General features: G+C 37.3%; 1 protein-coding gene across 2 annotated transcripts in view; it reads right to left on the bottom strand.

The window, feature by feature from the left end:
• Positions 1-376: 376 nt before the first annotated feature.
• FYB2 (FYN binding protein 2) overlaps positions 377-17,081 on the bottom strand; it is a 119,701-nt gene continuing 102,996 nt past the window's right edge. For both annotated transcript variants that reach the window (XM_032839717.1, XM_032839718.1), the window contains 5 exons: positions 7,159-7,245; positions 4,229-4,310; positions 1,593-1,749; positions 1,439-1,472; positions 377-1,194 (listed from right to left, as the gene is read on the bottom strand). In XM_032839717.1, coding sequence (XP_032695608.1) covers positions 1,182-1,194; positions 1,439-1,472; positions 1,593-1,749; positions 4,229-4,310; positions 7,159-7,245 — 373 coding nt within the window. In that variant the 3' untranslated portion in view covers positions 377-1,181. The remainder of the gene's footprint in view (positions 1,195-1,438; positions 1,473-1,592; positions 1,750-4,228; positions 4,311-7,158; positions 7,246-17,081) is intronic.

Here is a 17,081-nt window from a genome sequence, read left to right on the forward strand (position 1 = left end):
GCATGTGCTGTAAGGAGCACTGAGTGTTATATGCAACTGATGAATCAGTGAACTCTGCCTCTGAAACTAATACACTGTATGTTAATTGAATATAAGAAAATTTTTTTAGAAGTCTCACAGTATAAAGAATGAGGTCATGGGACTAATTCCATCCCTTGAAGGCAAAGAACAGAGCAAAGTGGGTGCCTGAATGGCTTGTTGGTTAAGCGTCTGACTCGGTTTCAGCTCAGATTGTGATCTCAGGGTTGTGAGACAGAGCTCTGTGTCAGGCTCCATGCCGAGCATGGAGTCTGTTGGAGATTTTTCTCCCTCACCCACTTGTGCTCTCTCTCTAAAATATACAAATCTTAAACCAACAAACAAAAACAATGGAGCAAAATTGTCCAGTTTTTCAGTGTTGAAAATGCCAACATTTTTTAAAACAGCTGTATGCCCCGTAAAATGTCTCCCCTGGCTAGGCAGTTATTTACAGCTCCATCTCATTTTTTCATAGGTGTTCAGGCATAGAATTATTTTTCTTACTTTGGACGACAGGATGTTTTAAATTGACAGCATATGTATAGTATTTAAATTGTGTTAAATATATTTAGGCTCTTCGTTTAGGAATAAATTACTATTTAGCATGCTGTTCTCAAAAGGAGCCAATATTGAACAACATTGATATTTTTGATTAAGGAGAAGGATATTTATAGACTGAGCCATAATTACATTTTAAGATTATACCTTAAATCTGAGTATTTTAAAGACCTTGGTTACACTATTTACTTCTCAGAAGTAAATTGCACCCAATTTAAATGCACAATATCTTCTGGAAATTATAAACATTCATTTGCTAATATTAGAAGCAAACTAACCATATGCACAGCTGCCTAGGTGCCATAAGGCATGATTTCCAACTTGGGCTATGGCTCATTAAATAGATGCTCAAATGCTAACACACAGTGTTTCATACTCTCTTGAGTCAGCAGTGAAACAGAGACTGAAATAGACATTGAAAGATAATCATTTAGGAGTAAAACCAACATCTGAATGTGGAGGGTTTGTTTTTCTCTTCTCCGTTTCCACAGATCCCCCAGCCCATTTGACATGCCAACTGAACCTGAAGTGAGGCAGGTCTGAGCTCTCAGACAAGTCCTTAATAGAGCAGCCCCTGCCACTGGAGCTTGATCTTCCTAAGGTGATCAGCCTTGATGCCTGAGAAGACAGAAAAGTAGAGGCCAGTGGAGTAGTGAGTGGCAGATTTCTTACCCAGTTTGATCATTCTACTCTGTAGAGAAGTCATAATGTACACAGGAGACAAGAATAAAGTCTCTTCCAAAGTAATCCTTAAAACTTCCTAAATTAAAATAAATTCAGTAGTCTTTCTTTGAGACTAATGTGCACAACAGTGTATTAAGTTTTTTAGAATTCATGACTTGTATAAAAGCAAACCACTTACTTGAAATCTAGATGTTCAATCAGTACATATCCGTCTGTAGAAACAAAAGTCACCATTACTAATCTGAAAGTTATAGCCAGAATGCTGCAAGAATGCTTTGATAGTTTTCTTTTAAACAGTGAGAGATTTTATGGGTGATAAGCCAGCAGCTTACATTTGCCTTTGGAATTGCGACAAATCACTAGATTTTCTTCAGTGGTATCAATGACTTGTAGTTCTTCTCCAGGGGTTATTGGCAAATCGAATATTCCATTCCTTGAATTACTGGAACATGCCATTGCTGTGTTGATGACAGTAATCTCTTTATCATACTGAAAGCAGAAATTACTAATCAGACTGTGTGTGCAGTTTTTATTCTAACAAAATTAATGGAGGCTCTAAGATAGTAACCTCAAACTCAAAATACTAAATATTAAATAACCTCAGAAGGAATAGGAAAATAGTAGTAAAATGCTACAATCTTACATTTAATTTGGCACAGTCATATTTTCAAAGTGTTTTCATACTTCTTATCTAGTTGTACTAGAATGACTTCCAGTGGATGAGATATTTATAACATGGTTATAAATTAATTTCCATGGATGTTAAGTGTTCCAGTAATAAGGATACCACCCCACTCAGGAATGGGGAAGTTTAAAAAAGAGGGAAAGAAAAAAACCTCCTTGTGTATAGCGCTTTAGAGTGTATAATGTCCTTACATACCTAGCATTCCTAAGTGGCCCTCTTTCTACTCTTCCTCTCTGGGTGGGCTTATATATAAAGTAGTAGGTATAGGGGGCAATTCCCACTCTCCTGGCGTCAGAGACAGGCATTTGTGAAAAAAAACTGATGAGAAATTCAATTTATGACCTTAAAGGAGGTTTTCTTCTGTATGATAAACTAGCCAGCCTATACAACTCTAGGTATACCACCTTCTAATGGGCTGATATCTATTGACTCAGAAAAAGTTCCACAACACAAAGCTTATATTTACAGATGTGTACTTAACCAAATTAGGGTGGCCAGACATCTCCCTCTGCTCAGGACAGTCTGCTTCTATTTAGTGTCTCTATACATACTTAGGATTAGGATTAGGTATGCCTTCTTCCACTCTCAGAAGTGTGCGGAGTTTGAATGATAAAATACATCATTCTATACCAAACGGGATCTGATCCACAAGATAGATTTTTCTTTTGTCTAACAAAGTGATAGCTTCCTCACTGATTGATTTCTTACCCTTTTCCAGGCCATTGTTCATTATGAATACAGTGATTTCTTAAAATGAAAATTAATCAGGCATTTTGCTTATTGTCAAATTCTAAAGATTCTTCATTGCTTTCATGATAAGATCCACATTTCTCAGCTTGACATTCAGGTTCTTTGGCATATGGTCATTTCCCATGCTCCCATTTCTGTCCCATTATGAAGTCACATCAAACTATGTGATGGTCCTGAATATACCAGCTACCTTTTATACTTACCGGCCAATGCTCATGTGGTTTTCTCTGCCCAAAACACTTTTTTCCTCTTAAACCACTTCTCATGAAGACTTAAACAACAGCAATGTATAATTTTCTGTTTAACTACACTTTGTATATACTCCTATTACAGTATTTAATAAACATATTATCTTAAAATGAAAATGGAAGACAGTTTTATTCAATCTTGTACTCTTAATGCCTAGCACAAATGAGGCACTAAACTTTTGTGATTTGAGCTGAATAAAATTACTAATGTGGCATAGTTTTTCTAAGGATATATAAGGAAAAGTCACCACAGGTAATAAGGAAGAATGGAATCATACACATGAGATATGAGACAGTCACAAAATGAGAAAAGCACTAAATGGAATGTAAGGTCAATTCAGCAAGTAATTGTTACACTAATGTTTCTAAATTAATAATATCACAGTTGCAGTAAATAATTTCATATCATGGCTTCTAGATATAACAGCTCTAATCAGCTTGGGTCCAAAGCAAGAGTTATTAATGATTATGAGGGATTTATGTATATTCTTTTTTGTTCAGTCCAAAAACATTTTTGGACATTTACAAAGGTAATTTTATTCTGCTCTGCACATGGATATAAAGATAAGATAACCCTGTCCTCCAAGAGCTCATAGTTTAATTGGTGAACACATAATTGCCATAATGTCAATGCTTGTAATAAGCTCAGATGTAGAGGAAATAGAGGAAGAGGAATTTCCTTAATGAGCAAGTGTGGGTCAGTCTTCCTGGAGGAGAGGAGATGCCTTGATGGGTGTTGATAAGTGAATGAAAGCTAGTTAGATGGGGAAAAAGTAGTAAGAGTATCACCAGATAGTTGGAGCAGACCAAGTAAATGCCTGGAGGAAGGGAGCAGCAGGACAGGGACTGAAGTGAATGTTCATAGAAGGGACAGAACTGAAGAGTTTGTTGCCAAAGCCTGAAGTGCAAGGTGAAGAACAGCAGGAAATAAAACCTGAAAGACAAGAAGTTATGAAATGAAGAGCTTTTTATGTCAGGTTAAGAAGCCTAATCTTGACCCATTTCGTAATGGGGAGTAGTAGTGACGTGGAGAAATTAATTACTTTCCCAAGAAGAGTGGGTGACAGTTGAACAGAGCCTTAAGAATAACTTAGTTTTCCAGACAGAGGGGATAGCAGGTATAAAGGCATGATAATATAAGAACGCATCAGGAAAAAACGTTATCAGCTGTTTAGTTTTGGTCCTATCTATCCCAGAGGCAGAGGTGCAACACTTGTAGGATCTTTAGTAATATTAAAAGCTAGGAATTTCTGTTTATAACTTTTACCTTCAGAGGAGAACATACCTCAAATTGTTCTCTAAAACGTTTTTCTTCTTTTTCCATTCTCATCTTTTCTAAGTTTTGCTTCTTGGTTTGGAAGAAATTTCTAGAAGATAGAGTGGCAAGAAATATGCAGGTCAGGTTAAATGTACCATAATAAAACTCTTAAGTTCCCAAATCTGAAAACTCATGCTACTTCAGGATAAATTCAGGTATAATTTTGTATGTATATACTTTTATATAAAATCATATATATATATACACATATATATGTGTGTGTGTGTATATATATGTATTTGTAGATGATTATGTACATAACACATATTTCCAGTAGAGTGTCAAAACAGTTGAACAGTGTGACTAATACCAATTGCTTTTTCCTGTAATTAAAAAGGCTGTGCGGACACCTGGGTGGCTCAGTTAATCATCTGTCTTCAGCTCAGGTCATGATTCCAGTGTCCGGGATCAAGCCCCACATCTGGCCCACTCTGAAACAGGGAGTCTGCTTCTCTTCTACCTCTCCACCCACCCTGCTCGTGCTTTCTTTCTCTCTCAAATGAATAAATGAAATCTTAAAATAAAAATGTTGTGGGGTTTTTTTATACCAAGATAATAATTAGGGATAAAATAAAATTGGTTAAGCAATTTAAGTTAAACAAAAAATTCTGAATCAGGATTCAAAGTATAATTAGCTTGTTCAAAAAATCATAAATCTTTGTACTTCATTCAGAGAACTGTTCTGTTTGCTGAATGGTTCTGGAGAAGATTCAGATTAAGAAAATAAAGTAAGATACCACAAAATAAGTGCAAAATTGTCAGTATGTAAAAGTCGATAGATAACCCTACAGCAGAGGCCTATTACACTCTTAATCCTCCCTTTTCCTCCCTCCTGTTCTTCACATGGGGGTTGGTGCTTTTGTAGCAGTTCAGTATATTGACAGAAGGAAAAAAGCAAGTCCTGTTAGTTTTATTCAGAAGTGTCTCCTACATCTTTTTCATTCTGTCCCAAGATTATAGCCACTGCCACATTTTCACTTCTTACTTGAGATACCATCTTCCTCTTGCCTCTCCTTCCTCAAATCCAACTGCATACTTGTCTCCAGAGTCATCTTTCTAAAATGTAATTGATGTCATGCTTTTGCTTAAAACCTTGTCTCTAGTGCCCACAAGATAAAGTCAAATTCCTTAGCGTGGTACACACAGCATTTTATAAGCTAGCCCCAATCTACCTTTCAAGCTTCTCTCTCTCTCTCTCTCTCTCTCTCTCTCACACACACACACACACACACACACACACGTCTATGTTAGAACATCTTAGAAAGTGGGCTATTGTTTCTATGCCTTTGTACCTGGGATATCCTTCTCCAACTTCTCTGAAAATTTGTCATTTTTGTTTCATAAAAAGATTATAAAAGGGTTGAGCTAACATAGAATGCATTTCTTACTGGTGGAACAAGTTATGGCAGAAACCATTTTAAGGGGCACCTGGGTAGCTCAGTGGGTTAAAGCCTCTGCCTTCGGCTCAGGTCAGCCTGCTTACCCCCCTTCTCTGCCTGCCTCTCTGCCTACTTGTGATCTCCGTCAAATAAATAAATAAAATCTTAAAAAAAAAAACATTTTAAAAGGAACAAAAAGCACTCAAAATTGATAATCTACAGGAATATGATAGCTCCAATATCACATTTCAAAATTTACCATATTTTAAAATTAATCCAGTTGAAAGTAAAAGTAAACTATAATATCAGTTTGTTATAAGAAAAAAAGCACTAGGGGCACCTGGGTGGCTCAGTGGATTAAGCCTCTGCCTTTGGCTCAGGTCATGATCCCAGGGTCCTGGGATTGAGCCCCACATCGGGCTCTCTGCTCTGCGGGGAGCCTGCTTCCTCCTCTCACTCTCTCTGCCTGCCTCTCTGTCTACTTGTGATCTCTGTCAAATAAATAAATAAAATCTTAAAAAAAGAAAAAAGCACTAGAAAATTGTTTCCTGAAAGACGTATGTGTACATTGAAATACTAAACTTTTTTTTGTGGAGAAGGGTCAAAAATTCCATGGATATTTTCTTTCTTGAAATTCTGTTTTGGTATGTTATATAAAATTATGAAGTTTAAGGTGGAGAGATGCTTTTGTAGTCTACATCTTTTGAACTTGGGGAGAGTAAATTAACATCAAGTCTAAGCCCAAAGAAAATAAGGTTATGGGAAAGGCCATCCTGTGCCATCCTCTGTGTTTAAATATGTTATAGACAGAAGTCTGCTTTCTTTTGGGCTTCCCCTTTACAACTTTTCTAAACAGGTTTCCCAGAGCAGACGGACCACACAGTGTTCCCAGTTCAATGGCTACTTAAACAAGGATTTCCCCAAGACAACTGTTAAAAGTATCCCAGATCCTGTGCCCTGTGCTCCACAGCACAGATCACATAGTAACCACCTGAGACAGTAAAAACAGCACCTCCTGCAACAGCCAGCTGGAAACTTGAATCACAAGAATGAAGGTTTGATCGTGAGTTGATAAAACATTCTTTTTAAAATTCTAACACTAATATAGTCATAACTAAAATTGTGTTTTAGGGAAATTAGTCTTGTTATATGATCGTATTTCTCAAAGTTTAAGTTCCAATTGGTGTATTATTTAAGTTCCATCTATAGGGGAAAAGTTCATATAGCCTAAAAGAAGACAAAGTTTTTTCATCATTTGATAATGGTTGGTTTGAAATCTTTCCTTACTCCCTATCTACCAAAGTCTGGATGATGACAAGAGAAATGTGTGTGGCACTGTACATTTTCTTTTTTTTTTCTCTTTTAACCCTCTCAACTATGTGCTGTAGGTGCTATTATTCTCATTTTATAGATGAGGAACTTGACAATCAAATTTAATGACTTGCCTAAAGTCACACAGCTCTAAGAGGTATAAATTTCAGCAGATTAGCAGTAATCAAAGTATACCTGTGCTCCTACCTTTCTGATTCTTCAGCACCTTTTCTCTCTCTCTTTTCCTTTGCCATCAAAAACTTGGGTTTCCAAGTTTTTAGTTTATTTTCATCTCTAAGGAGAAAGACATTTTGAGCAAGTAAATATTTAACTGAAACTTTTATGGGAAACATCAGTACTTTTGGGACAATAAGGTTTTATTAAAAAAAAGTTAAAACATCACCTAGAAGTATATTTGGATAATCCATGTCAAGATCAGGTTGTATATATCTTAAGCATTGCAATATATCATCTTTGTGGTAACTACTAAACTCTGCTATTGTGACTGTATTTACAAAAACAAGTGGCCAGCTGTTTTGGCCCATAGATCATAGTTTGCTGACCCCTGATGTGTGGTGATCCAAATTTGAAACCAGAAGCAAGAGATCAACCTGCTTATAATCACATTTCCCCTCCTGAGCCTCAGTGTCTTTGCCTCTAAAACATGAATAATATTAACCATTACCTTGAGATCAGACAAATCTAGTGTTTAGCACTAGCAGAAAAGGATAGAGGGAGGAGCTGGGGAAGATGGCAGAGTAGGAAGACCCTAAGCTCACCTTGTCCCATGGATACAACTTAGATAACATCTACATCAGTGTAAATAACCCAGAACATGATTTGAAGACTGGCAGAACAGACTTCACAGCTAAACGTAAAGAAAAAGCCATACTGAAGAGTGTAGGAAGGTCAGAGTACTGTAGGGAGCTAAATAGACCCTTAGGACTGTACACACGAGGGAGGGATGCTGTAGGCATGAAGAAAAGAAACAGACACTCCAGGGAAGGTGAACCCACACCCCAATATTTGGCTTTAAAAACCAGAGGGGCTAAATTTCATGAGTTCTTAAAATCAGGGGCTTAACACCTGGAACTTCAAAAATCAGCAGGCTCGGGGTGCCTGAGTGGCTCAGTGGGTTAAAGCCTCTGCCTTCGGCTCAGGTCATGATCTCAGAGTCCTGGGTTTGAGCCCCACATCGGGTTCTCTGCTCAGCAGGGAGCCTGCTTCCTCCTGTCTCTCTCTCTGCCTGCCTCTCTGACTACTTGTAATCTCTGTCTGTCAAATAAATAAATAAAATCTTAAAAAAAAAATTAAAAAAAAATCAGCAGGCTCAATCTGGGAGAACCAAAAGGACTAGAGTAAGTGGAGTCCTTGCCCTTAAAAAGAAAGCAAAACAAACAGCTCCAAGGAGATACATGCTAGAAGCAGCAGTTTGAAAAATGCCTGGGGCAAGCAGGAGGGAGAGTTGTTTATCGATATCTGAACAGGCACTGGAGGGATAAGAATCTTCTCCAGAAACAAAGGAGCAGGCAGGCATCCTTTCCTCCCCTGCCTCCTAGCCTTGACACCACTGGGAACCAGTGCCGTGAACACTCTCCACCTAGCTTGCTAACACCACTCACCTGCCCCCATGCACTTTTGGGGATCCACCCCCTCCAACCTCTCCTACCTCACCCTAGAGGTTGCAGGTCCCCTCCCATGGTGCAAGGGGGGAGACCTTGCTGGCAGTGCACCTACCCTTCCTTGTCTTCTCCTATGAACATGCCCCTCCCATATGCACTTGGCTGAAGCCTGGCAGTGTGCAAGCAGCCCCTGCAGGGGCCAGCACCACTACAGGGTGAATCCTGTTCCAGGAGAGGGAAAGATAGTCATACACATGGGTCAGACTGTCGCTCCAGCAGTGGCCTGGGAGCAGACATCTGGTCTGGCTGCAGGCCCCATCCACCAATGAAAGCTTCTTAGGGAACAACACAAGGAAACTGCCCTGCAATTCAGTGCTACTCCACCTCTGGCAAATACCTGGACTGAGTCATCTCAAACCCAAGACAATTCCAGACTGGCCCACTAGTAACACAGGGAACAAACCCTGCCTGCAACAGGTTAGAGAGCCATTGGGATGACTGAAGGCCATTGTGGCTCAGCCACAACAGCAAGAGCCACACAACACACATAGGAGAGATTCCAGAAGCACCAGGTTCTGGTGAACAGGGGACACTACACTGCAGGACACTATAGGACTTCTTCATAAAGCTCCTACTTTCAAAAACAGGAGATGTAGGTGACTTTTGTAACACATAAACACACAAAGAGTTAGACAATGTAGGAGACAGAGGAATTGTCCAAAATGAAAGAACAGGACAAAATCATAGCAACAGACCTAAGCAAAATGGAGATAAGTAATATGCATGGTAGGGAATTTAAAGTAATGGTCATAAAGATACTAGACTAGAGAAAAGAGTGGAAAACCTCAGTGAGACCCTTTACAAAGAGATAGCAAACAAGACAAAAAAAAAATCAGAGCTGAAGAACTCAATAACTGAAGTTAAAAATACACTAGATGGAGGGGCACCTGGGTGGCTCAGTTGGTTAAGCATCATACTCTTGGTTTTGGCTCAAGTCTTGATCTCGTGGGTGGTGAGAGCCAGCCCCACTTCAAGCTCCCTGCTCAGAGTAGAGCCTACTTGAGATTCTATCTCTGCTCCTCCCCTGGTTCATGCTCTCTCTCTCAAATAAATAAAATCTTTTAAAAAATACACTAGATGGAATAAAGGGTTAACTAGAGTAAGTGAAATAACTGATTAGAGACCTGGAGGACAAAGTAATGCAAAGGAATTAAGCTGAATAGGAGAGAGACCACCACTACCACCACCAACAACAAAAATGGAAAGAGACTTAAGGAATTCAGTGACACCATCAGATACATTAACACTCACTTTATAGGGATCCCAGAAGGACAAGAGAAAGAAAGGGGGGCTGAAAATGTATTTGAAGAAATGATAGCTGAAAAATTCCAGAATCTGGAGAAGGAAACACATTCAGAGCCAAGAGGTACAGCAAGTTCCCAACAAAATCACCCTAGGAGGTCCACACCAAGACACATACTGATTAAAATGGCAAAAAGTAGTGATGAGAGAATTTTAAAAGCAGTAAGAGAAAAGAAAACAGTTACATACAAGTGAAACTCCATAAGGCTATCAGCTGATTTTTCAGCAGAAATTTTGCAGGCCAGAGGAGAGTGAGATGATATCTTCAAAGTGCTGGAAGAAAACAACAACAACAACAAAACAAAACCCCCCGAAACCCTGCCATCAAGAATACTCTATCCAGCAAGGCTATCATTCAAAATAGAAGGAGAGATGAAGATTTTCCCAGACAAATAAAAGTTAAAGAAATTCATGACCACGAAATCAATTTTACAAGAAAGTTTAAAGAAGATTCTTTGAGTGGAAAGGAAAGACTTTATGTAGGAGTAAGAAAAATAGGAAGCCTAAAAGCAGTAAAATATCTATAAAAATCAGTCAAGGGATTCACAAAATAAGAGGATGTAAGGCATGACATCATATACCTAAATGTGGGGAGAAGAGGAGTAAAGAATGGGTTCAAACTTAAGCAAACATTAACTTATAACAGACTTCTATATGCAGAAGATGTTATATATAAATCTAATGGTAACCATATATAAAAAACCAATAATAGGTATGCAAAGAATAAAGAGAAAGGAATCTAAATCTATCATTAAATAAACCAGCAAACTGTGAGACAAGAGAGCAAGAGAAGAACAGAGAAAAACTACCAAAACAACCACAGAGCAAGTGACAAAATGCTAATAAATATATACCTATCAGAAATTACTTTGAATATAAATGGACTAAACACTCCAATCAAAAGACACAGGGTGACAGAATAGATAAAAAAGCAAGACCCATCTATATGCTGCCAACAAGAGACACTTTAAACTTAAAGATACCTGCAGATTGATCATAAAGGGATGAAAAGGCATTTTTCATGCAAATGGAAGTGAAAAGAAAGTCATGGTAGCAATGCTTTTATCACAAAAAATAGACTTTAAAACAAAGACTGTAACAAGAGACAAAAAAAAGATACTATATACTCAAGAGAATGATTCAACAAGAAGATATAACAATTGTAAATATTTATACATCCAACATGGGAGCACCCAAATACATGAAAAAGGTAATAACAAATGTAAAGAAAGTAACTGACAGTAATATAGTGGTAGGGGGCTTTAACATCCCACTTACGTCAATGCACAGATGATATAAACAGAATCAACAAGGACACCGTGGCTTTGAATGATACATTGGATCAGATGGATCTAAGAACATTCCATCCTAAAACAGCAGAATATAATTCTTTTCAAGTGTACAAGGAACATTCTCTGGAATAGGTCACATATTAGGTCACAAAACAAGCCTCGATAAGTTAAAAAAAAAAAAATCAGTCATACCATGTGTCTTCTGATCATGACACTATGAAACTAGAAACCAACTACAAGAAAAAAATCTAAAAAGAACATGCATACATGAAGGTTAAATAACATACTACTAAACAATGAAAGGGTCAACCAAGAAATTAAAGAGGAAATCAAGAGATATATGGAGAGAAATGAAAATGAAACACAAGGGTTTCAAATCTTTGGGATGCAGCAAAAGCTATTCTAAAAGGGAAGTCTATAGCCACACAGGTCTACCTCAAGAAGCAAAAATCTCAAATGACCCAACCTTATACCTGAAGAAGCTAGAAAAAGAACAAAGAAAACCCAAACCAGTAGAAAGAAATAATAAGATCAGAGAAGAAATAAACAATATAGAAATTAAAAATAATAGAACAGATCAATGAAAACAGGAGCTGCTTCTTTGGAAAGATCAATGAAATTGGTAAGAACTTCCAGCTAGACTCACAAAAAAGAGAAGACTCAAACAAAATCAGAAAAAAGAGAGGCAAATAACAAGATACCACAGAATGGAACGGATTATTAGAGAATATTATGAAAACATATAACCTACCAAAACTGAATCAGGAAGAAATAGAAAATTTGAACAGACTGATTACCAGCAATGGAATTGAATCAATAATCAAAAAATTCCCAAGAAACAAAGCCCAGGAACAGAAAACTTCACAGGTAAATTCTATCAAACTTTCAAAGAAGATTTAATACCCATTCTTCTCAAGTTATTCCAAAAAATAGAAGAGGAAGGAAAGCTTCTAAATTAATTCTATGAAGACAGCATTATCCTTATTCCAAAACCAGATAAAGACACATCGAAAAAAGAGAACCTCAGGCCAGTATCTCTGATGAATATAGATACAAAAATCCTCAACAAAACAGTATCAAACCAAATCCAACAATATATTTAAAAAGTCACTCACCACGATCAAGTGGGATTTGTTCCTGGGATGCAAATGTGGTTCAATATTCACAAATCAATCAACGTGATATGTCACATCAACAAGAGAAAGAATAAGAACCATATGATAATTTTCATAGATGCAGAAAAAAAAAATTGACAAACTACAACATCATGCATAATAAAAACTCTCAACAAAGTTGGTTTAGAGGGAACACACCTCAACATAATAAAGGCCATAACCGAAAAAAACCCACAACTAACATCATCCTCACTGGTGAAAAACTGAGAGCTTTCCTCCTAGGATCAGAAATAAGGCATATATGTCCATTCTCACCACTTTTATTCAACATAGTACTGGCAATCCTAGCCATGGCAATCAGAGAAGAAAAAAAGGAATAAAAAGCATCCAAATTGGTAAATAGCAAAACTTTCACTATTTGCAGGTGATCTGATACTCTATACAGAAAACCCAAAAGACTCCACCAAAAAAAACTACTAGAACAGATAAATGAATTCAGTAAGGTTGCAGAACATAAAATCAATATAAAGAAATCTGTTACATCTCTATACACTAATAATGAACCAGCAGAATGAGAAATTAAGAAAGGAATCCCACTTATAATTGCACAAAAAATAATCTAGGAATAAACTTAACCAAGGAGATGAAAGACCTATAATTTGAGATCTACAAAACACTGATGAAAGAAATCGAAAATGACACAAATGAATGGAAGGATATCCCATGCTCATGGATTGGCATAACCAATATAGTTAAAGTATCCATACTACCCAAAGAAATTTAGAAATTTAATGCAGTTCCTATCAAAATACCAATATCGTTTTTCACAGAACTGGAACAGACAATCCTTAACTTTGTATGGAATCATAAAGGACCCTGAATAGGCAAAGCAATCTTTAAAAAGATGAACAAACTGAAGCCTTCACAATCTCAGATTTCAAGATATACTACAAAGCTATAGAAATCAAAACAGTATGGTAGTGGCACAAAATAAACACAGATCAATGGAACAGAATAGAAAATCCAGAAATAAACTCACAATTATATGGTCAATTAATCTTTGGCAAGAAAGCAAAAATATGCAATGGGGAAAAGTGTATTTAACAAATGGTATTGGGAAAACCAGATAACTACATGCAAAAGAATGAAACTGGACCACTTTCTTATACTACAAACAGAAATAAACTCAAAATAGTATAAGGACATCGGCCACAGCAACATCTTTCAAGACATGTCTCCAAAGGCAAAAGAAACAAGCAAAAATGAACTTTTGGGACTTCATCAAGATCAAAAGCTTCTGCACAGCAGAGGAAACAGTCAACAAAACAAAGAGGCAACCCATAGAATGGAAGAAGATATTCACAAATGCACTACAGACAAAGGGCTGATATCCAAGATCTATAAAGAACTCCTCAAACTCAACACACATAAAACAGATAATCACATCAAAAAAATGGGCAGAAGACATGAACACTTTTCCAAATAAGACATACAAATGACTAACAGACACATGAAAAAATGTTCATCATCATTAGCCATCAGGCAGATTCAAACCACATGGAGATACCAGCTTACACGAGTTAGAATGGCCAAAATTAACAAAAGTAAACAACAAGTGTTGAAGAGGATGTGGAGAAAGGGGAACCCTCTTATATTGTTGGTGGGAATGCAAGTTGGTGCAACCACTTGGAAAAGTGTGGAGATTCCTTAAGAAATTAAAAATAGAGCTACCCTATGACCCTGCAATTGCACTACTGGGATTTACCCCAAAGATACAGATGTAGAGAAAAAAAGGGCCATCTGTACCCCAATATTCATAGCAGCAGTGGCCACAGTCACCGAACTGTGGAAAGAGCCAAGATGCCCTTCAACAGGCGAATAGATTAAGAAGATATGGTCCATATATACAGTGGAATATTATGCCTCCATCAGAAAGAACGAATACCCAACTTTTGTATCAACATGGACGGGACTGGAGGAGATTATGCTGAGTGAAATAAGTCAAGCAGAGAGAGTCAATTATCATATGGTTTCACTTACTTGTGGGGCATAAGGAATAACGTGGAGGACATTGGGAGAAGGAGGGGAGACGTGAGTTGGGGGAAATCGGAGGGGGAGATGAACCATGAGAGACTGTGGACTCTGAGAAACAAACTGAGGGTTTTGGAGGGAAGGAGTGTGGGAGGTTGGGTGAGCCTGGTGGCGGGTATTAAGGAGGGCACGTATTGCATGGAGCACTGGGTGTGGTGCATAAACAATGAATCTTGGAACACTGAAAAAATAAAGTTAAGGACATAAATTTGAGACTTGAAACCATAAAAACCCTGGAAGAAAGAACAGGTAGTAATTTCTCTGACATTGGCCCTAGCAACATTTTTCTAGTTATGTCTCCTAAGGCAAGGGAAATAAAAGCAAAAATAAACTATTGGGACTATATAAAAATTAAAAGCTTCTGCATAGCAAAGGAAACAACAAAACCAAAATGCAGCCTATTGAATGGGGTAAAATATTTGTAAATGACATAAATGATAAAGGGTTAGTATCCAAAATATATAAAGAACTCACAAAGGTCAACACCAAAAAAATCTAAATAATCCAATTAAAAAATGGGCAGAGGACATGAACAGATAGTTCTCCTAAGAAGACATACTGGCACATGAAAAGATTCTCAACATCTTTCATCATTAGGGAAATGCAAACCAAAACCACACTGAAATGCCACCTCACACCCATCAGAATCCAGAGGGAAAGTTGGTGGGGGGAATGGTTGAAATGGTGAAGGGGATTAAGAGTACATGAAAATGATGTAATATACAAAATTGTTGAATCCCTATATTGTACTAATCCCTATACTGAAACTAATATAATACTTCATGTTAATTTAACAAATACTGGAGATGGGGAGGTAGGTGACAGTGTAAACAAGGTTCATCACAAACTAGTAATTTTTAAAGCTGGGTATTGGGTATATATGAGTTCATTATAAGATTCTATGGAATTTTCCGTTTGGAATTCTCAGTAACAAAAAAAATTTTAACAAGATCATTAAAAAATGATGCAGAGAGGGGAGAGGGTATTATAGAAGGAAGTAATACTTTTTGAGCACCTACATGTCAAGTTTTATGCTGGCATTTTTTTTAATACTGTAATTTTTTTTCAGTGTTCCAAGTTCATTGTTTATGCACCACACCCAGTGCTCCATGCAATACGTGCCCTCCTTAATACCCACCACCAGGCTCACCCAAGCCCCCATCCCCCTCCCCTCCAAAGCCCTCAGTTTGTTTCTCAGAGTCCACAGTCTCTCATGGTTCATCTCCCCCTCCGATTTCCCCCAACTCACGTTTCCCCTCCTTCTCCCAATGTCCTCCATGTTATTCCTTATGCCCCACAAGTAAGTGAAACCATATGATAATTGACTCTCTCTGCTTGACTTATTTCACTCAGCATAATCTCCTCCAGTCCCATCCATGTTGATACAAAAGTTGGGTATTCGTTCTTTCTGATGGAGGCATAATATTCCATTGTATATATGGACCATATCTTCTTAATCTATTTGTCTGTTGAAGGGCATCTTGGCTCTTTCTCCTGTTCGGCAACTGTGGCCATTGCTGCTATGAACATTGGGGTACAAATGGCCCTTCTTTTCACTACATGAGGATTTTTATTACCAAATCATAGGTTAAGAAACTAAGGTTCAGAGAATTAAGAGGATATACTACAAGTCCCATGGAGGCCATGTTGTAGAAAATGTACCAGCGTCCTTTTCAAGATCCCCATCTTCTTCCTTCCCTTGCTAAGTCCCTAGGAGACATTCTAGTGAACAAAAGGAAATGAAAGCAGAGGTCTGGAATATCTAGTGACCATCATCTAGAGCTCTTTAGGTTTCTCAATCTAATACCTACCCACCAAGGTGTGACATGCAAAGTAGCCACGTTTGTGGAGAAACTGACCCATCTACCATGTTTATTTAAGATTTCAACCCATTTCTTTCAAATACCGATGGGTAAAGCATCTTAAAATGCACAAATAAATAGATTTTTAACAAGAGAATGATTTAAAGAACATCAGTTGATCATTGTACCAAACAATTAGAGAAGTCATGTTTTTCTAAAATGTTCAAAGAACATTTATAAAAATTGACCACACACTAGGCATAAATCACGTCTTAGAACATGTCAAAGCACTAATATCAACTACTCTCTCAGTGTACTATTATCTTATCTATACTTCTATATCTTATTACTTTAGTATTTATTATTTAGTACTTACTAATATCTTATTATGTTTCAGAGCACCATGCAATTAAGATGGAAAGGACAATAGAACAGGGAGCGTGGACACAGACCTTCAGACATATGGAAACTTAGTATGACAAAGATGGCATTGTACCTCCATGGGGAAAGGTGGGACTAGTCAATTAATCATGCAGGACATTTATCCATATGGTAGAAAATTTAATTGGATTTCTAGCTACTTCATTATAGTACGAAAACACAAAAATCAATTCCAGATAGGTCTAAGGTTTAAATATAAAAGGCAAAAACTTTAGCAGTTTTAGAAGAAAATACAGGAGGATATCATATGATCTTAGAATGAATATTTCTTTAAAAGATTTTAAAAGGAACACTCAATTGATAAATTCAAATACATTAAACTTAAGAATTTCTATTCATTTCTATTCAGTGTTCTAGGAAGAACACTGCAAAGTCAAGTTACAATGTACAAGAAGGTGTCTGCAA

This window comes from Lontra canadensis, unplaced genomic scaffold (genome assembly GCF_010015895.1).
Source record: "Lontra canadensis isolate GAN:19392208 unplaced genomic scaffold, GSC_riverotter_1.0 scaffold109, whole genome shotgun sequence".
In the NCBI taxonomy this organism is placed as follows: domain Eukaryota; kingdom Metazoa; phylum Chordata; class Mammalia; order Carnivora; family Mustelidae; genus Lontra; species Lontra canadensis.